General features: G+C 37.6%; 1 protein-coding gene and 2 pseudogenes across 1 annotated transcript; 2 read left to right on the forward strand and 1 right to left on the reverse strand.

Annotated features, from left to right (window-relative positions):
* Window positions 1–5,811: 5,811 nt before the first annotated feature.
* On the forward strand, window positions 5,812–6,189 carry LOC137744294 (copper transporter 2 pseudogene; annotated as a pseudogene).
* A 2,172-nt stretch (window positions 6,190–8,361) lies between these two features.
* Window positions 8,362–8,790, forward strand: LOC137744295 (copper transporter 2 pseudogene; annotated as a pseudogene).
* Window positions 8,791–9,989: 1,199 nt separating this feature from the next.
* Window positions 9,990–16,382, reverse strand: LOC137744979 (peptidyl-prolyl cis-trans isomerase PASTICCINO1). Its single transcript, XM_068484817.2, has 21 exons — window positions 15,760–16,382; window positions 15,567–15,669; window positions 15,403–15,487; window positions 15,209–15,278; window positions 14,848–14,945; window positions 14,631–14,753; window positions 14,472–14,504; window positions 14,299–14,357; window positions 14,103–14,187; window positions 13,669–13,827; window positions 13,457–13,514; window positions 13,079–13,227; window positions 12,827–12,924; window positions 12,594–12,663; window positions 12,064–12,123; window positions 11,823–11,879; window positions 11,132–11,200; window positions 10,875–10,952; window positions 10,660–10,761; window positions 10,504–10,575; window positions 9,990–10,412 (listed from the first exon to the last, which is right to left on the reverse strand). Exons 2-21 carry the CDS (start codon window positions 15,641–15,643, stop codon window positions 10,161–10,163), a joined length of 1,854 nt encoding a protein of 617 aa, XP_068340918.2. The 5' UTR covers window positions 15,644–15,669; window positions 15,760–16,382; the 3' UTR covers window positions 9,990–10,160.
* Between the last annotated feature and the right edge of the window lie 7,450 nt (window positions 16,383–23,832).

Consider the following 23,832-nt stretch of genomic DNA (forward strand, 5'->3'; position numbering starts at 1 on the left):
TGGTATCATCTGTGAATTTGACTTGGTCTTATAATGTGATTCTATTGAAATGTGATTATATATATATATATATATATATATTTATATATATTTAGCCATAGACCTATGTTTATCAAACATGATTTGGCTTGTGTACTGATGATGATCGTGATATGTGAATTGACGTGCATATTCGAAAGGTGGTTGATTTACATAGATGGTATGGTATGATGAAATGTGAGTGATTTTAATTTATGTGAATATGAAATGGTTTTATAATCATTTTTCCTATAAATTGTTAATTTTCATATTTAGCCAATGATATTGTTATATGAAGTGGGATTTGACATGCATATTGGAAATGTGGTTTGTTTTGTATGATTGGCTTGATTTGATGATGGTGAGGGCTAGTGGTGGACCGTTAACCAATTGTCATGGGGTTTGTTGTTTTGAAACATGTGTCAATGCTTGTTTCATTAATTCATTTCTTGTTTCGTTGAGCCTTTATAATTTGAGCAACTTGATTCATGTGTTGTTTCATTGATTGGTGGTTATGCAATGTACTCCGCGATTTCGTTGAGTGATGGTCCGGAATCCTTCCTACTCTACTCTGCGATTCCGTTGAGTGATGGTCAGGAATCATATCTTGGTTTGGGTTCCGTTGAGTGATGGTCCGGAATCCCTCTTATTCCGCGATCCCGTTGAGTGATGGTCCAGGATTGTATCCACATTAGTTCATTGAGTTTAGTTTGAGATGGTTACAAAGGTGTAGGCTTTGGATGAACAGTGTCACCCTAATTCTATTTTCATTGTGTGTATGTGAATATGGGTGTGAGATGCTATGGTTGTTTGAAATGAACTTTTGGATATCTGGGTGACTCCCTCGGAGTTTTCAAAAGTAGGGTATTGAGTTCTTATAAAAGATTTATATTCAAGGTTTATAAATTATGATTGATGACTAGTTTTATTATTGTATCACATGCTTATTTTATTGTCCCTCACCCGAGCCTCTCCGCTTGTCTGGATGCCTGATTTGCCTGTGCACCAATTCCATAATATTGGCATTGACTTTACATATGACAGGTCTGGGTAGATTATGAGAAACCGCTTGATATTTTGGTTCCGTTGAGTGGTCCGGAACCCAATGTTGTTGGATTCCGTTGAATGGTCCGGAATCCTTGCTCTTGTTCATTCCGTAAGGTGATCTTAGAATCCTAAATTCGAGTAGATGGGAATTACCCACAATAGATATTGTGAAATAAATTGGAATTACCATGTTATTATTCTTAACCCAAATTGGGAATTATGTAGAGTTCTTTAATTAAATTCGTGAAATGATATGTTATCTCACTGATTGATTAACATAATTAAATATTAATATTGTGCTTTGTGATTCCTTGATATGTTACAAGCTATGTATTGAGATATAATGTTGGAAGTATAGTGCATTGGTAAGATGAAGTGAAATGTGATTTGACTTGTGTATTGGAAATAGTTGTGACATGTGATTGAAATGCATATTGAATTGCTTGGGAGATGTGAGGTCTAGTAATTGACCGATAACCCATTGTGATGTGGAATTGTGCTCAATATTGCTTCGTTCGTTGAGTTTTCGTGAATTGGGTAACTTGAATCATGTCTTGTTCTTTCGAGCCGTTGTTATGCTATTGGACTTCCGTTCAATTCGGTTGGGTGGTCTGGAACTGAGTTCTGTTTGGATTCCGTTGAGTGATGGTCCGGAATCCGCTTTGGTGCCTTGGTCCGTTGGGTGGTCCAAAATCCCCTTTTTCAAAGAAGTAGTCTTCAACCGAATTGTGTTGCTCTAGCCTTGCATTTTGACATGTTGTATGTGTTATTGATGATGTGATGGTTGACATTATTGATTGATGTGATTATGGAATGACGTTGGATATGAGTATGGTTATCATGAGTATTTTAGTTAATTAATATTGCTAGAGAATAATGTGTACTTTGTTAATTCTTAACTATGTCACACACTATGAAATGAGATTTTATGTGGGAAACGTGATGAATTATGTGATGGATGAAGTGGGAATGTCAATCGTCATGTGGGATTGTTATGTTGGTTATCATGGTTATTGTTATGATTAGACTTGTTGATAAATGTGGCTAGAGAATGGTATTGTGCTTCGTTGGTTCTTTGAAATGATATATGTTGTGAATTGCGGTATCATGTTGCGACGTAATGATTTATATTTAGATGGAGGGGAACTCATGATTTTTAGGTGGGTTTGTTATGTAACCCTGAGTCGAGTAATTTCATGCTTGTCAAGTTCTATTGATTGATTGATTGGATTGCTGCCTTTCGACTTAATCGGACTGTGTTGTATGTCAATTTTTGTGCATGACGAACTACGAATGGCTTGATCCCTGTTTAGGGTACGTAGGCAATCTAACGGGGAGGTTAGATGCAGCCACAAAACATACGAAAAATAATTATGCGATTCGATTATTGAGTTGTGCTTGCCCATATCCAGGATGTGGGATATGATAGATACTGATTTTTTGGTGACGTCACGTGTCAATTCTGGACGTATGTCGGGATTGGGGCGTGACACCTGGAGGGGTGAAAAACAAAGTTGAGTGGGCCATCAAAACAATGCTTATACAAAAACCTTTATTTTCGAATATAGTAACCCCTCGCTGTAAAACAAGTATAGTTTCCTTAAAACATACTACATAGGTATGTAAACAACAATAACAACAATATAACCAGAAATATGCCAAGTCATGATATTTCAATGCCATAGTAATAAAAATCATGTGATAATCAAGTATAGCTAAGTGCTTATCCATCTAAGCTGACACACGAGTTTGAACAGAAAATCTCTGACACGAGCAGAATTGGGTGTAATCAATATGCTCTAGCACTACAATCACACGAAGGCTGGTGCAGAAGCATGGTCACATAAAAGTTGGATTGCCTAATGCAATCTGCCCGACAGGACTGGCACCTAACTTGGATCCAAGGTTAGCGAACGGTGCGATGTGAACATACACGTGAAGGACTAGCAGTTACCCTGGGGTGAATACTAACACTGGTGCAACAAGATGAGCATGTACAAATATGTATGAATGTCACGATAGTAATATCCCAAACATATAACAACATTTATTACATTTAATATCACAATAATGAAAACTTGGCAATATAAACGTAAAAGTGGAGTAACTACGCATTTAGGGAAACTATAAATATGTATAGGTATAAAATAAATTGCCTACTCATAAGTACATCGTAGGGTTATAGCCCCCGAGCCTAGCTTGGCCCCGTAAGTCCTCGGGATACGTTTCCCCTATATGTGAAATAACTATAATAGAATTAATTAAAGCACATATATGGAAACTTAAATAAAACCTCTATAGTTTGCTCAAATCGAGCGTTTAAATACATGAAATCAATCTACTCGACGTCACGGACCTACACAAATTTTTAGATAAATTTTTGGGCCCCGCACGCGCTGACCAAGGCACAGCCAGACGCTCCCCCACCTACAGGCACGTGCCATCAGTGTGACTGACGCCGTCAGGAATATTTCATTAAAACCTTAATAGAGATTAACGGTGTTATCTGACGCCGTTAGAATATTCCGTCAACTTTGATGGAATATTCCCTGACTTCTCTGGCAAGCTTTGTCATCCACTATCGTCCTCCACCGCCGTCTGCAACTCGAATCTTGCCGATTTCTGGAAAAATTTCAAACTTGCATAACTTCTTCATTTCTCAACCAATTTCGACCTACTTTATATGGATTTGAAGCTTATGAAGAGTAGAATCGTGTTATACCTTTTTGGAGTCCAAAAAGTGGATGGAGGTGGTCGGAAATCACCTCGAAAGTTCTGGCCAAAAGTGAACTCCTTGAAATTCGGTTGTTTCAACATTGAAGCTTCTTCGAAATTGTCCTAGAGGTCTCGGAAAGTTGTGGGAAAGCTTCCTTGACCTTCAAAACTCCTTAACGTGGCCTGAAATTTGATTAACTCAAACTCACTAAGTTCGGACCTTCCGAGTTCGACGTCCAAAACTTGGTCAAACTGTTGGTTGGTATGGTTGAGTTCGTGAAGATGAGATGAACGTAATGGTGAGGTTTTTAAGCTCGATCTACGTGCTTTGGTGCTCGTTTATGGCAGTTACAGAGAGAGAGTTTCGGGAGGGGGAGAGAGAATGAAGAGAGAAAGCTTTTTCTTTTGCATTTCTGATTGGGTGCCGTGAGGAGGGAATGGATGGGATTGGTGAGAGATTTGAGGGAGTTGATTGGTGAGGAAGTGAAATAATGGGGAGTGCACGAGTTGGCTTTAAAGAAAACCAAGGATAGACTTTAGATTTTGTACAGAAAAGAGAATCGAAAATCTTTCCGAAATAATGTTTTCACACTAATAAAAATTCTCATACTCTCGCAACAACGTGTACAATTTAAAATCAATAGCGAGGAATAAAATAAAAGCGATATAAACACGTCCACGTCACTTGTCTACAAGGGCATAATAGACAATTTACATAGTCAGGAAGAAATTACATAGAAAATTAAGAACGGGTCGTCACAGAAAAACTTCTTACCAATGTTCTTAGATTATAAACTTCCTTGCTTGTTGATAAATATATGGGGATGAATTGTTTGATTTGTTGCTTATGCACATCACTAGAAAGAAAAAAAGCAAATGTCTGGGTTTGGTAGTAGAAAGAAAAAAAAGTAGCATTGGAAAAACTAGTGGGAAGAGGTGGGTGGGGCAAGGACGCCTCTTTAAAAAATAAAAAAATTCAATTACAAATGTTCTTTTATAAAGGGAATGAGTGTAAAGATAAATTAACATTTTGAATAGGGTTTGAGAGGGTAGTTTAGGTAATAAATTTGTGTTTAAAGAGAGATTAATTCTTTAATAAAAAACAATATGGGTGAAAAGAGTAAATTAGGTGTGAAAAAAGGTTACATGGATTCAAATAAAATTTTCCTTTACAATTTTGTTTGTGTACGTGCACTTGAGTGCATTGGCACTACTATCTGCTTGTTTGTAATATTTCTGAATTAGAACTGTATTAATAACTTAACGAAAGTTTTATATATTCACTTCATGATTTGGTGAACAACAGTGTTAGTCCGTTCTTATTTTTATTTTTTATTGTTGTACGATGATTTAAATCGATTATTTTTAACTTCACATCAACTCTATCCAAAATTAATCAAATGAGAAATCATTAGTCATATGATGATTATCTAATAAATGGATAAATAATGTTATTCATTTAAACATAGAAAATTCGACAACGTTAATCGGATAGTTAAATTAATTTGGTTGATTTTTAGCATAGTTGATATTTAAATAGTGAACTAAAAAGTACAGTTTCGATTACGGTGGGACATTTGGAAGGAAGAAGTTGAACGAAAAGGTCTGACTACAAAGATCAGAAGCATCTCCCAGTAATGAAAAATAAATATAATAAGAATAGGTCTTGTGGCTTAAGTTTCTTTCAATTGTGAAGTGAATAACACATGATGGATCTACATTTTCAGATCAGAATAAATGATGTAACTAGGGAATTTCACAAGAGAGCTTATTGACATAGTTGGGCTTTACCTTCTCATCAATTTAAAGCATATAACATCTTAGCTTCTTAGCACCAACTCCAAATGTGTTTAATTGTACCCATCTTTGGAAGAACTCTAGAGCGGCCATTTGTCCCTCAGCTCTTGTTATCACCTCCAAACCAAGTCCCAACAACATTGTTTTCAACACTTGCATGTCTCGTCTGTAAACTATATTACACCGAAACCAACAAGAAAACCTTGCCATGCCAAAATCTCAAGCAAGGAAAGGATGGAGGACACGATGAAGATGAACATGCAGATGAACTTCCACTGGGGAAATGAGGCTACAATCCTATTCAAAGGCTGGCCTAATGAAAGCACTGGCATGTACATATTGGCTGTACTGTTTGTGTTTGTGCTAGCCTTTGCTATGGAAGCTTTGTCTGCCTGGCCCGTTGTCAAACCTAGCATGAACCCGATTGTGGCGGGGATCACTCATGCGTCCATTTACTCTGTTCGAATTTGCATGGGGTACTTGGTCATGCTCGCTGTCATGTCATTCAACGCCGGAATCTTCATAGTCGCTGTGGCAGGCCACACCTTCGGGTACTTTATAGTCAAGGCCAGTGCTCTTGCTCTTGCCAAACCAGCTGCTTCCCCAGCCTAGTTGAAATTTGATTTTGTTATGCCTAGTTGATGATCAGATTTAGTTTTACCTTTTGTCAATGAATAGTTTTACCTTTAATATTTCAAGAAAATAGCTTTGATTCATCATTTGTAAGGCTAATTAAGCAAACAATTGAGGAGGATCTGTCATGTATTGCAAGGATCTCTAAATTTTCACCTTATTCTATAATGTAAAACATCTTGTGTCCTCCTAACAATCAATCATGGAAGTATTTTCACAGAGAAAACAAATGGAGAGAGTTATACTATTTAAATTTAATCATTAGAGGAGATCCAATTTCAACTCGCATTGATGCAACAATGATATATATAATGTCCCTACCACTATAACCAAGTAGAAACAATTACGTAGGATTTAACCATCGTACATATATCTTTGTTTGCGCATGCAGACAGGTGCATCTCCAGTTTTTTGGTCATTGAACCTAGAAATTCATGGTCTGATCCTTGAATTTACCTAAGCACTGCTGATTCAAAACTAATTAATTAACTATAAATTCAGGATAATCTATACTATTACTAAGAGAACCCTTATTGTCAACTTTTTACTCTTTTTTGTTTATTTTGCCCTCACTTTTGATACACAATATTGATATGAGGAGGGCAAAACAGTAATTTTGTATCTTTTGAGAAAATGACAATCATATCCTTATTTTCCTATTATACCCTTTTTTTTTTCTTTTTTTTTAAATGACAATTATATTCCTATTTTTCCTATTTTATCCTCACTTTTGATACATAATATTTGTGACATCCCACATCGTCCAGGGGAGTGATCCTTATATGTATATTCACATCCTCACCAGCACGGGGCCTTTTGGGAGCTCACTGGCTTCGAGTTCCATGGGAACTCCGAAGTTAAGCGAGTAGCGCACGAGAGCACTCCCAGGATGGATGACCCATCGGGAAGTTCTCATGTGAGTTCCCAGAAACAAAACCTAGTCGGAGCCCAAAGTGGACAATATTGTGCTACAGTGGTGGAGCGGGCCCAGAACTTCGGAGTTCCCATGGAATCCGAAGCTAGTGAGCTCCCAAAATGTCTCGTGCTAGATGAGGATGAGAATATACATATAAAGATCACTCTCCTGGGCGATGTAGGATGTCACAATATTTACATAAAGAAGACAAAACATTAATTATGTAATATTAAGAAAAAATATGCACTTATTAAGAGAAATTGTTACATCATCATTATTTCATACTCTTTTTAAAATTTTAAAAACTGATTACACTCCTTAATAAAATAAATAAATAAAATTATTCACACATACAAAATACCTGCTCATCTGCTAGCGTCATATTGTTTCTTTAAAAGTTTGCAAAACACAGCTCTACCACTAGGTGGCAGTATGGTTAGATATGGTGCACGGACTAGTACCTCTCCTAGACTCCTATACTGAAATACCAAAGACGATTAAGTTATTAGATTCCACTAATCCTGTATTGTTTGATAGTCAAATCCTTATTAGTTCCATCACCTTTATTTCTGTCATTTCCTTTATACGTGCCCACTCCTCCACTCCACTTTCCAAGCACCATTGAACCTTTTTATTTCCTTCTCCAATATAAATTTAATGAACCAACGTAATGATCTTGGCCTAGATATATGATTTATTCTGCGACTGTGGATTTGAACAAAAAGTTATATATATTTTGGTTTTGAAAAATTGGTGTTTCAATTATATTAATTTATTGGGAAATGAGATTCGAATTAAAATGTGTAAAGATAGACACATTACATAACCAACTGACCTAATTTACGTATGTCATGTATCATATTAGAATAAACTTGTTTAAAGTTTTATATTTAGTATGACAACGCAAGTTACAGAACATCATGAAAAGTTTAATATAGTGGAACTGTAGAAATTGTAAAATTACATTAAAAGCTATATGAAACAAACAAAAGCCATTGTAAAATAAAAAGAAGGCCACTCAGGTCTCTCAAACCTCGATCGTCATCATCCCCAACGTCGTTGCTTTCCAGCTCCTCCATTTATATAATATACACTAAAATCAAGAAATAAAAATCACCTTCCATTGCCACCAAAACCAGATTCATTCGAAGTAATCAAACCTCAAAATCTCAAACCTCTTTGTCTCTCTATCTCTCTCTATCTCTCCCTCTCCCTCTCTCTCTCTAGAGAGAGAAATGGACGACATGCCAAATATGTCTCCTCCGCCCAAGGGCGACCTGACGAACACAACTTATGGTACCATGATGATGAGCAGCAGCCTCACATGGGGCAAAGATGTCATCATCCTCTTCCCCAAGTGGCCTAACAACAACCTTGGCATGTACGTCTTGGCTCTCTTCTTCATATTCCTCCTCGCTGTCGCCATCGAGGTATTGTCCGTTTTGCCCAAACACAGACCGGCAGCCAAACCCTACCTATCCCTGCTCGGTCAGACCGGCGTCCACACCTTTCGTACCTGTTTGGCTTACCTGGTCATGCTCTCTGTCATGTCATTCAATATTGGAATCCTCGTCGCCGCCTTGGCCGGCCATGCGCTAGGTTTCTTCATCGTTAAGGTTCGTGATCATGGCCAACACCCCGACTCGCCCGAGCCCAAAGTTTGATTTGTCTTCTTGTTGTTGATCGGTGCTTAAGTTTGTGTGGGTGCTTGGGTTTGTTTCTATCTTCTTTTTTTGTTGGTTTGTTAAATAGTGCGTGACTATATTTCACGGGGAATAGTTTTGCTCACCATCTAATCTATTATTGTCAAATGACTTTAAATTTTGATATCTATGTGGTAGATAGAAACAAATCTCCAAATTTAAATTCATCAAATGATGATAAATAAGGTGGTGAACAAAAGTTGCCCCATATTTTATGTGTGCGCTTGTTGTTGTGGTTGCTTTTTTTTCACCAAAGATTTTCATGTGCTTGTTGTGTTGTGTTTTAGCTTGTTTGCTTGTGGCTCAAATGAACTAATATTTGTATGGCTTGCATATTTCTGTTCGAATGAACTAATATTTGAACTACACCTCAAGAAAGTTGAGGGAGAATCCTACTTCATTATTCTACCCTTCTCGTACCACTACACTCGATACATATGTTACAATTGTAATGTGTTTGATACACCATATCAGCATGTCAAACACATCATTATAGTGAGGTTCATTTGGTAAATAAGATTGGACTAAGCTAACTAAATTAAGGCATGTTGACTATTGAAATTAATAAAAAGGTCCGAATAGGTAGAAGTTAGATTACTCATAAATGAAACTTATTTCAAACTCCACAAACTGGTAAAACATCGATACCTCATAACTTAATTCTTTTTTTGAATTAGAAGTTTTAATACCCACAAAATTATGACCCTTCACCTCGGCCTTCAAATCTTATTTCAACGTATCTCAAATCATATAAGTAATTCAATTCAATCCAATGCAATCATAATCATAATCAACACCTTGGAACTTATCCCTTTTGAATTACAAGTTCTAACACCACATACTGATGAACCTCTTTTTTTTTTTTTTTGAACAAAAAAAATTTGAATCATTTCTCGATTTATGCGTGTCATCCTTTTGTCACCGTCAGAAATGTATAAACTAGAATTATATTTGTCATTAACTTGGGATTAAGAGAAATAAATAGATCAATGGATGGATTAAGGTCATTTGACTCTTGCAGTAACAGCAACCGTCCATGAGATCTCGTTCGTGATTGGTCAGTGGAGCTCAGTCTACCTGAACCAGTTGACTTGATTATTGCTATTTATGCTGTAAAGAACAAGACCCATTCACGGGTTATGGGACCCTTGACAAAATCATTAAAGAAGTTAAAACATTAATTTTCATGATTTCCACTGTTTGCGGAGTATAGAAAGCTCTATAGTCTACCATTGTTTACACTTGACTACACTTCTATAACCTGTCTATAATCGAACCTCCGGTGGGGCCGATGGCCGGAACAGCGTCGCGACGTTAATTTGAGACGTTGATCACAAAATCGTACATCCTGGCCGCCCTAGGGCTGCAAGTAGTCTTTTAGGCCAGAGGAAAGAGAACCAGGATGTTCTGGGAGGGTCATCTGCAGTTTCATGAGATTCGTCTGAATTATCTCCGTCGGAATCCTCCTTATCATCATTCTCAACTGCAGGCTGATCTACGTCTTCAGTTCCAACCTCTGAAATTTCCCCTGGCTTCTTGTCAAATAGTCCCTTAAATTGTTTCCGCACCTTCTTCTCAACTTCCTGATTATAAATGGCGAGACAATGACAATCGCATTAAACAATTCCCGCTCCATCTCTCAAATCATAAACAAATTGTTGCTGATCAACTCACCTGTTCTTTCTGTTTAACTTTTAGCAGAGCAGCTGTAGCATCAGGTTCAGTTGACTTGTCTAGTTTTATCATCTAAAAGCATCGAGAAGCGACTTTGAAAAGGAATAACAAGAATTTAATCAATAAAAATATCACTGAATTATTTACAAGCATTACCGTGTTGAAGTCACTCTTTGCTTCCTCGAAATCTCCAAGAGTCATGTAGGCCATACCTCGGCGGTAAAGAGCCTTGACATGTCCAGGGTTTGCTTCTAAAACCTAGATGTTCCATCGGGAATGCATTACAAACCACAGTGAAAAGACTTCACTTCGGACTACATTACTAATTATTCAGACCCTTTATCTTTCAATATGAAAGTAGCAATACATACCTTGTTGCATATCTCAATGGATTTTCTGCACTCTCCCATCTTCAGGAAGCATGCGGCAACATTCAGATGTAACAGATTCTTCAAACATTCAAAAGAGAACCAATTATGAGTCCTCGACTTATAGTTATCAACCACACAGGTTGTGCAGCTCGACTTAGAGAAAGAAGATGTTTACCATTGCAAGATACAAGAATTAAGCAATTACAGAAAATTAAATACACAGAGGATAAGATCAATAAGCACGGTATAATGGTTACCCTTGTATTTGCAAATATTTTCCCCTCTTCATCATCTTGAGGATTAACATGATTAAATTCCCTAAGCACCTGCATAAAAACCATCTGACAGTTAAGATCATACGCCTATAAAGGATGAGAGACACATTTTTAATGGCTTGGAGCAGAAAGTAGATTATGATTTCATAGAATGACAAATCATAAAAAATAAAAGATTTTGATCAGAATGTAGTGTCATCACCCATCCATACAAAAATCAAATTAAATTGGGTTATACTTGAACAGAAACTGAGTTAATGGCAGTTAGATTCCAGGAATACAACTCAAATCATAAGATAAACTGTGGCTGTGAACTCCTAGCAAAAAAAAAATCGGTTTTGTAACAAGCAACAGCGAACTTGCAATGCAATTAATTGACAGGCGACCTCAGTAAGAAAACATGCTTCTATACGAAGGTAGAATGGGCCCACACCCAATAAGCTCAAATGAACCCTTCTCATAATTAGAATGGATTCTGGTTTGGTCTGGTATGGAATGAACTTATAATCACGGAATCGACTTGATCATCAGATTATAGATAATTAAGTTCATAACCCTAGCCCATTCCCATTTTGGGTGGAACATATCTACTAATTCTTTGGTTCGGTTAGTAAGAGGGATCTTGAATATACACGTAATTTAAAGGTGAAGCATGAAAGCAAGGGCACATTACCTTGTCATACTTTGCCTTAGCAAGTTCAAATTTTCCTTCTTTGAATAGCCTGTTTCCCTGAAACGAATATAGGGTCGAAGAAGTCAAGCTTTATACCACCAGAACAATTTAATTCTGAAGATAAGCATGAAAGCACGAAACTGAGCACTGACACAGCTTTGATGCAATAAGATTCTGGGTCAATATATCATTAGCTGTTTACGGTTTGATGCAATAACCACTTAATGTTAATAATAAATACCGTATTTCTAATCTTCTCTGCTTCATCCATTATGCTTTGAAAATTTAAACCAGTCCAATCCTGCAATGAGTTTGAGAATTAGGCATTAATCACATTGGTAGCGTAGAGCTTAAAAGTAGGTACCTACAGAAGAAGAAAAAAACTCAACGCATAGTTCAGACAAATGTCCAGCTAACCAGAAAAAACATACGAACATGTCTAGTTATGCATAGTTTAGTCAGAGACTCACATCAGCACCTAAAGCATTTAGAGTGCCCATAATTAAGTATTCTTCCATCAAGAACCAGCAGAGGTAATTCTAAAGACAATGTACACAACCACTCTGAAGTTTTTCTAAGCCAAAAGCTAATTCTCGAAGGTCAGAATTTCATCTCATATTGAAGCAACTGCTTGACAGAAAGTTAACACTAACACGAACAATTAAAATTATCAACCACAAATATTCAGAAACTATAACCCTAACAAATTACAAACATTATCAAAACAATTTATTTTTTAAAATAAAACTTCGAAGAAAAACTTAAGATTACCTTTGGCATCTCAAACCCAAGAAGCTCGATTTCCCATTGAATATGAGCACCCTCAGGAACATTAGCAGGCCTATGATATGGAAAGAAAAGCAGTGATACACTTGAACTGGAAAAACAATAGAAACAATGGCAGGAGACTTCCATTTGTGTGTCTAGGTGTTACATTTTAGGATACTATTTATTATCAATTATGATAGAAATTATAAATGGTATGCTAGAATTCTCAAAATAACCTAGGAAATTTGTCATATGCATAATCAGGAGGGCATGTGACGAGAGCTATCTCTTCAGGCACCATCAAACGAACACACATTTCAAATCCCTCGGGCACCTATCATACAACATAAAAGTTTCACTGCAATGAATTTCCGACTAATCACCATTCATATAGAAAGTGTATACAGATTACAGACGCACACATATTGCACAAACTGAAAAAGTGAAGACAAACTAAGCATTCTTCATAAAGCTTACGGACAACTCACAAGGCCTTCTCCAGAACAAAACTCCAAAGGCTGACCATCGTTATCAACTCTTGTATCATAGAAGATTGTCTTTTCCTCGTTAAGAAGCATACCCTTATAATGGACACGTAGTAGGCTGTCATGAAGAGGACAATCCATAGGAAACTCACCTAATTGTTCAAGAAATATAATAGAAACATTACACTTCATGCATAAATATAACTTATGCAGATAAAAGATCCGTGAGGACCAAAAAAACTACCATTTGAAAAGGAACAGAGTCGATGACTCAATTGGGAAAATCTTACATGAAAATAATGGAAAATAATGTATCATGTCTCTATTTATGTTTCTAAGAAACCTTGATTTCACTGGGAACATAAAATTCTTGAACCACACCTTTTCCATCATGAATACGACGTTTTATCAGGCGCCCGTCACCAAGCATGTCACGCACCTGATAATACAGAACCATAAAGCTGGATCAGAACTTGACTACCCTACAAAAGCATATATCCTTGCCAACTTTGCTATACAAATGATTACATAAAGAAGAAAACAAAGAGACATGAAGAGGCACTTGATTTATGATAAAGAAGAACTTTGCACACCTGAATAAAGTGGGCAAGCTCTACTTCAAAATGAACTTCCTCAACACCTTCTACCCCAGGCAGGAAAGGAGATGGAGTTAAGTAATTGCTGGTCACGTATATTATTGCCTTCTCTTCCCGTGTCATTGTACCAATTCCCATCTCAAGACCTTTAGGTACCTAGTTTATATTCAAAGACATTGGAGTGAATAATATAAAGTAGTAGCGCTTAGAGTAATATCCAAATTGACTTTTTCCCCACTCAACCTAAAATCTTGTGTGGTCTGATTACTTCTAGTCTTAATGTACTTTTTAGTGTATGAAAGAAGAAAATTAGCACCAAAAATGCAATTTAAACCCATCAGATACGTACAGCTAAGAGCAATGTCACATGAAACAAAACAAATGAACGACTCAACACCAACAAAGCAAGTAATGAGAAATCGGTTACCAACCTCTGACTTTCCAAAATTAAAGAAAAATGGCTCTCCTTGAGTCCGTGAAACAAGCACTTTTCCATCACCTGTCTTTGCAGAAATCCTGAAAACAACCATATACCTCCCTTAGAAAGTTTCCACACATTCATATTTACAGTTCATTACAGCAACAGAATACTTATTGGGAAGGGAAAAAAAAAAAAAAGGTGTTTACCAGGCTTTGACTTCATAAGGTTCCCTGGGCGATTCCCAACCCTGACCTCCAGTTATTACCTACATTATAGTGATTCACATCAATCATAATTTAACAAATATGCTGAAAGTGTTTGTGAGTTTATCACCATGCTCCTAAGTCAGAACAAAAGCGCAACAATTAATTTCCCGTACCTTCTTTACAACTCCCAAGTCATCACTAACGACCTGAAAATTAACCAAAATGAAATAAATAAGATCAGAACCAATGAGTAGCCTAGTGCATTGATCACCGTCCAATCAATTGTACTGCAAGCAATTTCAACCATGAGATTTCTGTTTTGAAATTCTTGCCTTGGCTTTAAAGAAATCTATCATCTCAATTTCAAAATGAAGTTCGTCATCCTTTGGAAAGCCGCTGGGTGCTGAAACAGGGCAATCATCCTCACTGTAGTGCACTTGGGGTTTCATTTTGAACTGAAATAATAAATAATACAATTTTGTAAACATGAGCCAAAGACACACACATTCACAGCCAAAGACAAAGCTCACTGAACCAAGACGATATTACCATTGCAACTTCACCCTTCAGCATTGTTGGAAGTCCTTCTAGCAAACCCACTATGATCTTGCTCTTTCCCAAAACATGTCGAATTGGAGTACCCTTGCCTGTAAATAAGTATTTATTCAATTCAATGAACATAACAGAGCATTTTACATGGAAATTCATTTACTCAAGTCGAAATAAAATTAGGTTTCCAAAAGTAAAATGCATTACTTTCGTTCGACAACTTTAGGTAAATCATAGAATATAAGACAACACATAAGCTATTTTAGGGGGAAAACATATAAGAAGTGACATTTACAAGTCCACTAAAATCTGGACGATTCGACATACTAAAATCTAATTAGTAGCATGACACCCAACTTGCCTCCATATTCCGATCTGGACGATTCGACAACAACTCCATCCAATGTTCTAACAGTCGAATGATATACAACCTGCAAAATGCACAACATAATTTAGCTTTCGCAATTTCCTTCCATAACGTTATCCACCAAAATTCTTAATGTGACACAATTCAATTGCAGTAATAGCTCATCAAAAATCAGCACAAGCTCTAACCTGATAACCATCTGAAGGGGTTGAATCGCCTCCACCGGGCCTCATCACCGCTTTCATCAAAGCTCCGGCCGCTATTTTCTTCCTCCTATTAATAAAGAATAAATAAAAATCAATGAACTTCAATATAGCATTTCACCGATTGATTCCAATAAAAAAAATCCTACCGTTTCTCATCTTCGGAAGGCTCCTTCGCCTTCTGCGGCGGCGCAACTACCTGGTCGGCAACTTCTTCTACAGCCATCGCCGATCGACGTCAAAACCCGAGCCCTACATGAACAAACAAGCTTCCGCTCAGCTCAACCAGCAAGAGCGGAGATTCCGTACAGTCAATTATCTTCATAATTTCACTCAGCTAACCTGAAATTCGGACGATCGAGGACGATTCCAGACCGATTTGACTCACGAGTCGTTGATTTTCAAAGCCTCCAGTTCAGCAGCCTCTGTTGATATTTTTACTGCTTTCCCAGTCCCACTTCTTAACAAACAGTTACAAATTGAACTACTCCAATTGAAGACGACGAAGAGCAAATTTTTACCGTTGCTGATTGGTACATGGATTTACCATTTACCATTTACCGAGGGGTTGCTGGCTTCTAAAGATGATACGGTGGTGACTCGTGCTCAGGATTGCGCAAGGTCTTTGGTGCCACAGGAGCAGCCTGGTTCGAGTTTGCACCGGGTTCGTTTTGCGTATGGCTCATCGAAGCTCCACCAGTAAAATATTGCGTACACAAAACTGTATCATTCGATTAATATAATTCACAGAACCCTATATTGTGATACATAATTTTTTTTCCTACCGAATACAATATCATGATTAACGAATACTAAGAAACAATATATCATGATTTATGATTACTTTTGACCATTATATGAAAAAGATTTTATACGGTATTCAACCTTTAAGTCAAAATCTTATCATGATATTGTCAGGCTTTTTACACAATCGAACCAACTTACTATAAGAAAAAGTTTGAAACATCTTGAGGTCGGTATTTGACTCGAATTTTTTAAGCTCGCATGAGCTCAGCTTGTGGAAGAAGTGAAGAGCCAAGACAAACCTATCTCGAGTTCAGAAAATATTAAACATGCTAAACTTGAGCATAGTAATTTCGTTTTGACTCAGCTCGTTCACAGCCCTACGGACAAGTGGGGCCAATGATATATATTTACATGTGATAAATTGTAGTTCACCTATTAGCGCAACCCAAGATCCACTAAAAATTGAAAAATAGAAACGGAATCATCCGCCGAAAAATAAATTGTTGTTCACCTAATTAAGGAACCCAATAATTCATTTTTAATTTAAGATATGATTCAGTTTTTTCGTTGAGATATTTAGTTGAGCACTTGATGGGGGTGCCATTATTTGCCTGAGTCTATCCATATCTTCCAAGGCAGGTCTATCGACAGCTTCCAAGGCATGTCCCAATGCCAGTCGAATTATGTCCAAGAAGCATTTCATCATTTCATCATTTCAAGTTCTGTACCAGATCGTCATAGGTCCTTCGGCGACCCTCCCCCCATATTTTCAACTTTTACAGTCTCATGACCCATAGGACCACCAAATTCACCCATGTATGTACATAGTCATAGACTTCAGTAACATCACATCTCAAATCAGTTCCAGTAAGTTGAATCAGTGGATATTTTTGCGAACAATGAAATGTCTCCTAGTAGAATGAGTTATCCTACCTTTTGATTATGGTATGGTATTGTCAGTTTGAACATAGGGCTACTAAATTTGTCTACCATATCTTCGCTAGGTGTTTATGAAATTATTATAGCAGGTTGGTCTAGTAATTAGGGGGCGGCCGGTTGCCTATAACGGCATGGAAGGCAACTCTATCAAGTAAAGTAGTCGTCAGTCAAGTTGTGACAGTAAGGTCGTTCATGCTTGTTTGAGAAGGTAAAATTAGGAAGGCCTTGTTCAAGTTCTATTCTCTATATGAGCTTCGGAACCAATTATGAACTGGTATTATGGGTGACAACGAAAAAGGCACTTGTAACCGATCGCACTGAGTTGCTTACTCGAATTAGTGTTACTAACTACTAACTAAATAGTAATCTTCTTTCTTTGAAACCCATCTCTCTTTGCTATGATCAAGCCAAAGAAAAACATAATATTGATTTAGGCTAGTGCTTGCCGTTGCCATTGGTTCAGATTTCATTGAAGTTCGGGCAAACCAACTCACTCGATTCACTCATCGAGGAGTGCCTCAGCCAGTTCTTGCTGAGGTAGTGGACTTTCTACTTGCCTAACTCATCATGATGCCCAAGGACAAAGCCCATTGATGACTCTAAGACATTTTCGTGTTTCGGTCATACTGAAAAATCTCTCACAAGCTTGCTAACATTGATCTACAACCCTAGAAGACTCGATGACGTAATAACCCAGTGAATAACATGATTCAAAGAGACAACTTGGGGAATTCCTCTCGAGTGCTAAGACGATTGAAATACTTGGTCAGGGTCGCTTTCGTATTTATGAGCACATCTTCCCATTCAGGATTCAGGAGTAGACACCAGAGCAACAAGCAAAAGAAAGGGTTAATTGTTCAGCTTGCTGGTTATCAGGAGTGAACCGGGGAATCGGGCGTAAAGTGGAAGCGAATGCAAACCCCTTTCTAGTTAATTAAAAACGCGAAGGTTAGCAAGAGTGAGAAATCCATTTTCGCCCTTCTAAAGATTTTCTTAAAATCCAAGCACGCTTTGTTGTGCTTAAACTGCATCGTTAACTACTTGCGATGGTATAATTTCTTCCCAGGCTCCAACATTAAGTTTACATTAAAACTTTGGAATCAAGATAAGGAAGAACTCAAGGAGTTCATTACTAAGAAAAGTGGTGATCTCGTCTTGCTTGATGGGAGAGAGGAAGCTTTCAAACCATCTTTCCCAACCAAATAGCGAGCAATCACTCAACAATGATCACTTAGCAATGAAAACTAACTGAAAGCGGCCGGGAATGAGAACCTATCCCTTACAACACTCATTCTCATCTTGTTATTTTTTATCCCTTTATGCAAGTGGTATTTTATTCTAAAATAGTTTAACTTGCACGGAAGAGAAAATCAAATTTGGGTACACAGAGAGATCACACCCTTTTTTATTAGTATTGGAAGATCACATCCTGTCAAACTAATGTGCACGCTTCCAACTCCAAGTACATACACCACGGATCATAGTCATGCTCCAGGGATGACAAGTATTGGGGTGATGGAGTAGTATAGTAGATAGGAATCTGTTCTTTTTTTTTTCTTTTTTTTTTTTATTTTTTTTTTGGCCGCAAAGTCCTCCAGCATTGCTATCATGAGAAGTGACTTTGAGGAGAATTTATTGATAAACAAGAAAAATACAATATGTCAAGAGGGACATGAGGCCAAACCTATACCATTAAAGAATTCATAACAACAATTCAAAACCTCTTTCAGCAAAACCTATAACAAGGAAGCTTAGAAAGGTTGTGAGAATAAGCAACTGGAGCACAAGGAGGGCATGAATCCCACCAATGGACACCGGGGTGATCAACACCATAATTGGCCAAACAATCAGCAATTTGATTACCCTCTTTAAAAATATGAGAAATCTGAACATGCATGGAGGATATTAAAACTCGACAGTTATGCCAACTAACCAAAAGCCTCCAAGGGATAGATGTCAAGGAAGGTGAGGATGAAGAAAGAAGATGAACAACCAGTGAGGAGTCACATTCAATCCATAAGGAATGCCAACCTTTATACCAAGCTAAAGATACAGCATGAATAACAGCACATAGTTCAGCATCCAAAGAAGAGGCCAAGCCTATTGAACCCACAAAACAACCAAGAGAATTACTCGTAAAATCCCAAAAGATACCACCAAATGCAACCAAACTAGGGGAACCTCTTGCAGCACCATCAATATTCACTTTGATCCAAGACTGAGAAGGCGGGTGCCACAGCACCTCAATAATTTTTGAAGCCTTGGCAGGACGTCCACAAACACCAGTAGAATGAAGAATGCAAAGCTCTTCCAAAAAATTCTTCATACAGTCGGAATTGAGAGAATCAATTTCAAGGAGTTGACATTTAATAGACCTTGCAACATAACTGATGGAAACAACCTCCTCATAAAAATGAACATCGTTGCGAGCATGCCAAATAGAATAAAAACCAACTCCAATCATACCCCACCAAAGCAGCCGCACTTGGGTACCAAAACCTTGTTGTAAAGGATAATGGAAAAAGCTAAAATATCTTGAAATAAATATTGAACTCTGAATAATTCCAAAACAGTAGACCAAATTTGACGTGCAAAAGAGCACTCAAAGAAAATAGGTGAAGTAGTTTCCATACCTTCACAACAAAGAGAGCACATAGATGTTATAGCAAAACCTCTTCGCTGCAAGAGATCATCAGTTAACATCTTACCATGTAAATACTTCCACAATGTAATCGAATTACGAGGGCGAAAGCAAGATTGCCAAACCCATCGATCTCATTGAACCACTGGTTGTTTATTACACTTAAAATCATAAGCCAAAGATAAAGAAATGTCACCTTTTGAAGCAGACAACCAAACCATTTTGTCATCAATCCCAGACTTTGAAGGAAGCCCAATAGAAGAAATATCATCCCAAATGGGCGCTAGCCATAAATGTAAAGTAGGTGGGGGAATCCAACAACCATCCACAATAAAATCAGAAACTTTAGCTTGAAAAGCCTTGCATAAATCTGGTGGAATACCAAGCCTATCAACTATTGAAAAATCTGACCATCTCGCATGCCAAAAATTAATATTTTGACCATTACCTATCACCCATTTTGATCCATGAAAAATATTTGAAAATAGAGGAACTCTTGTATGTAGAACACGGTTGTCCAAGACAAATGGAGGAACTCTTGTATGTAGAACACGGTTGTCCAAGACAATTAAAAATCGACCTTGAAAAAACCGTGAAGCCATAGATGAGGTAACCAAAATATCCGAAATTTTTTTCAACAAAAAGGCCTTATTTAAAGCTAAAAAATTACGAATGCCAAGACCTCCTTCATTTAAAAGAACACAACATTTTTTCCATGCCACAATAGAAAATCCACAAGAATCGGCACATCCCATCCAAATGAAATTTCGAGTCCAACTACAAACCTGATTTAATACCGTAGGTGGCCAAAATAAACCGAGAAAGTATGATATAACATGCTTACCACAACTAACTTGACCAAAGTAACTCGATCAGCCATTGAGATAGAGTGGCCTTGCCATTGAGAAAGATGAGAACGTATTCTATCTACTAATGCTTGAAAATATGCCTTCTTAGGTTTGCCTTTAAAAATAGGAACCCCCAAATAAGTAAATGGAAGCTCACCTTTAGAGACATTGAGCTAGAATAAAATACGCAAACGACGCACAGAAGTCGATTTCCCAATATAAATACGAGATTTAGCTTTACTAATACGTTGACCAGAATTCACACCATATTCTTCAATAAAATGCATAAGGTTCATAAGGATGTGCTTGTCACCTATGCAAAAAACCATTATGTCATCCGCACAGAGAATATGAGAAGGAGCAGTCACTCCCCGAGGGGAAGAAATGGGTTTAACTTTTCCAGAATTTACAAGATCCACTAGGCCTCAACTAAAAACCTCAGAAGACAAAAAAGGAGAGGGGATAGAGGATCCCCCTGACGAACACCCCTACTACATCCGAAAAATCCAACAGGTGAACCATTGAATAATATAGATAGCTGGGCTGAGGAAAGGATTACACGAACCCATTGAACAAAAGTGTCATGGAAACCAAAAGCTCTAAGCACCTGATCTAGAAAGTCCCAATTGAGAGTATCAAAAGGTTTAGCAACATCAAACTTAATAGCGACATTACCCCCAAAGCACTTATTGTCCAATAAATTAACACACTCTGAGGCCAGCAAAATGCAATTTGAAATATACATGCCCTTAAGAAATGAGTATTGATTCGGCAAAATAATTCGAGGGGCCACAAGAGCAAGCCTATCTGCAAGAATCTTTGTAATGACTTTGAATATAAAATTAGCCATGGCTATCGGCCGAAATTGAGAGATAGAATCTGCCTCTTGGACTTTAGGAATTAGAGCCACAAAAATAGAATTCAAATTGGGTAAAATATAATGTCTTGAAGAAATCTTGGACAGCCAAAGAAACCTCAAATCCAACGAAATCCTAGCAAGCATGGAAAAAATAACCACCAAAACCAGCTGGACCTGGAGCACTATCCGGATTCATAGAAAATACCGTTTGTTTAATCTCCTCCAATGTGGGAATAACCAAAGGAGGAATAAGACGAGTAACCAAACTTGTGTCAATAGCAAGACAATCATCATGGAAAGCATTAAAAAATTGCTCCACCACATGATTGCGCAAAATCTCAACTTCCTCAACCAATTCCGAATCAATATGCAAAGAAGAAATAAAATTACGAGTCCTATGAATTTTTGCAAAAGTATGAAAATAACTCGTATTACGGTCTCCATCTCGCAACCATTTAGACCGTGTTTTATCCTGCCAAAACTTTTCTTGAACTAGCAGCGCATGAGACAAAGTTGAATGAGCTTGTAATTCAGCCCCATGACGTTCATCAGTAAAACCCTCTGTGGAGATTTCTAACTGAATTTTTTCTAAAGCCTCTCTAGCATTGTCCACGGCAACATTGACATTTCCAAAGACATTAGCATTCCAATGTCTTAGAATAGGCTTTAGCAACTTGAGCTTTTGTTGAAGAATAAACATAGGACAACCATAAACTTGAATAGATTGCCATGAATTTTTAACCAAATTAATAAAATCAGGATGATCTAACCACATGCAATGAAAGCGAAAAGGAGTAGGACCTTGAGCTGCAAACTTTTGAAAAGAAGAGGATTATGATCCGAAGAATGACGAACCAACGTGGAGCAATTGGTCATAGGCGAGGCATCCAGCCATGCAGTAGAACAAAAGCACCGACCTAATAACATTTCAATATGAGATGATATGCCACGTCCATTAGTCCAAGTGAAAGGGAAGCCCTTAACATTAATCGGAACCAAACCACATGCATCCACCATAGCTAGAAACTCCTCACATGCCATTCGACGAGGCAAAATACCCCCCATTTTCTTATGTGCGCCAAGAACCGCATTAAAATCACCCAAAATAAGTGAAGGACCTGAAAAGCCGGCACAAACTTGAGCAATAGAAAGCCAAAGTGGTCGACGTTCCACCACTGTGGTAGCAACATAAACATAAGTAATATAGTGGGCAGTGCCAGCTACTAAAAATTGAATAGTAATATGTTGACTTGAAGTAGATAAAACATTAGCTATGTGAAAAACCCAAATATTAGACAATCTCTAACCTCTATCATTTACACCCAAAAAAATGCATTCCAATAGATTTCCAAAAAAATGGACAAATTCTCATTGTAGAAGTCATAGATTCTGCCAAACAAAGAAAATCAGGAGAATGTTTTCTGACAAGGCTCCGTAGCGCTCGTCTAGTGGGGCGATTTGCTAAGCCCTGAATATTCCAATAAATGGTCTTTATGGATCACGGGGAGCCATAGCAACAACCCTAGCACGAGTTTGAATAGTCTCACGCTCGTAGGTATGATAACCAGATTCCCGTTGTTTTTTCCGTAATCTTCTCTTTTGAGATTCTGATAGAACCAAAGTCATGTCATCCTCAGAAACATTATTTGCACCATCTAAATCACTGTTTTTTCTACCTGCAACATTATTTTGAAGAGCATCTTCCTCCACCATAGTGTACCAATAATTAACCTTTTGAATTTCAGAACGAACTTGAGGAGATAAAGAAGGAGGACTAGCCTCTTGAACTTGAGAAACAACTGGAACTCAGTCATTAGCATTACATCTCTCAGAGAGCACAAGAGAAGAGTTTAACTGAATATCAATAAAGGGAGTATCCTTCGGAGTATCAGAAACATGGTCACAAGTTGTATCATTATCATCAACTAAACCTTCCACAAAATGTGAGGGAGAAGCATCATCCAAACCTCTCGCACTAGAGAGGGAGTTCTTACTAACCAAACCAGCCTTAGCCAATTGACAAACCACATGATCATGAGAACCTGGAGTTTCTAAAACGTATGCAGAGGTTGTCCCATTATTTTCTAAACCATCCACAACATGTATGGGCAAAACATCACCATCATCCAAACCTCTCACACTTGAGTTGCACTCATTATTAACACAAACCTTACCTTCCGGTTGATTGCAGATATCAGTTTCAACTCGAATGTTATCCTAATTGTTCTCATTGCGCTTCACTATTCGTGATCTTGCACCCACATGCCTACGCTTAATATCCGTTGCAGCAACACGACAAGTAGCAGGCAGATGCCGAATATTTCCACAAACAGAGCAAAAATCAGGAAGTTTTTCATATATTATTTCCACAAATAAAACCT

Source organism: Pyrus communis, chromosome 12, assembly GCF_041283825.1.
Source record: "Pyrus communis isolate YQ-2024b chromosome 12, ASM4128382v1, whole genome shotgun sequence".
In the NCBI taxonomy this organism is placed as follows: Eukaryota; Viridiplantae; Streptophyta; class Magnoliopsida; order Rosales; family Rosaceae; genus Pyrus; species Pyrus communis.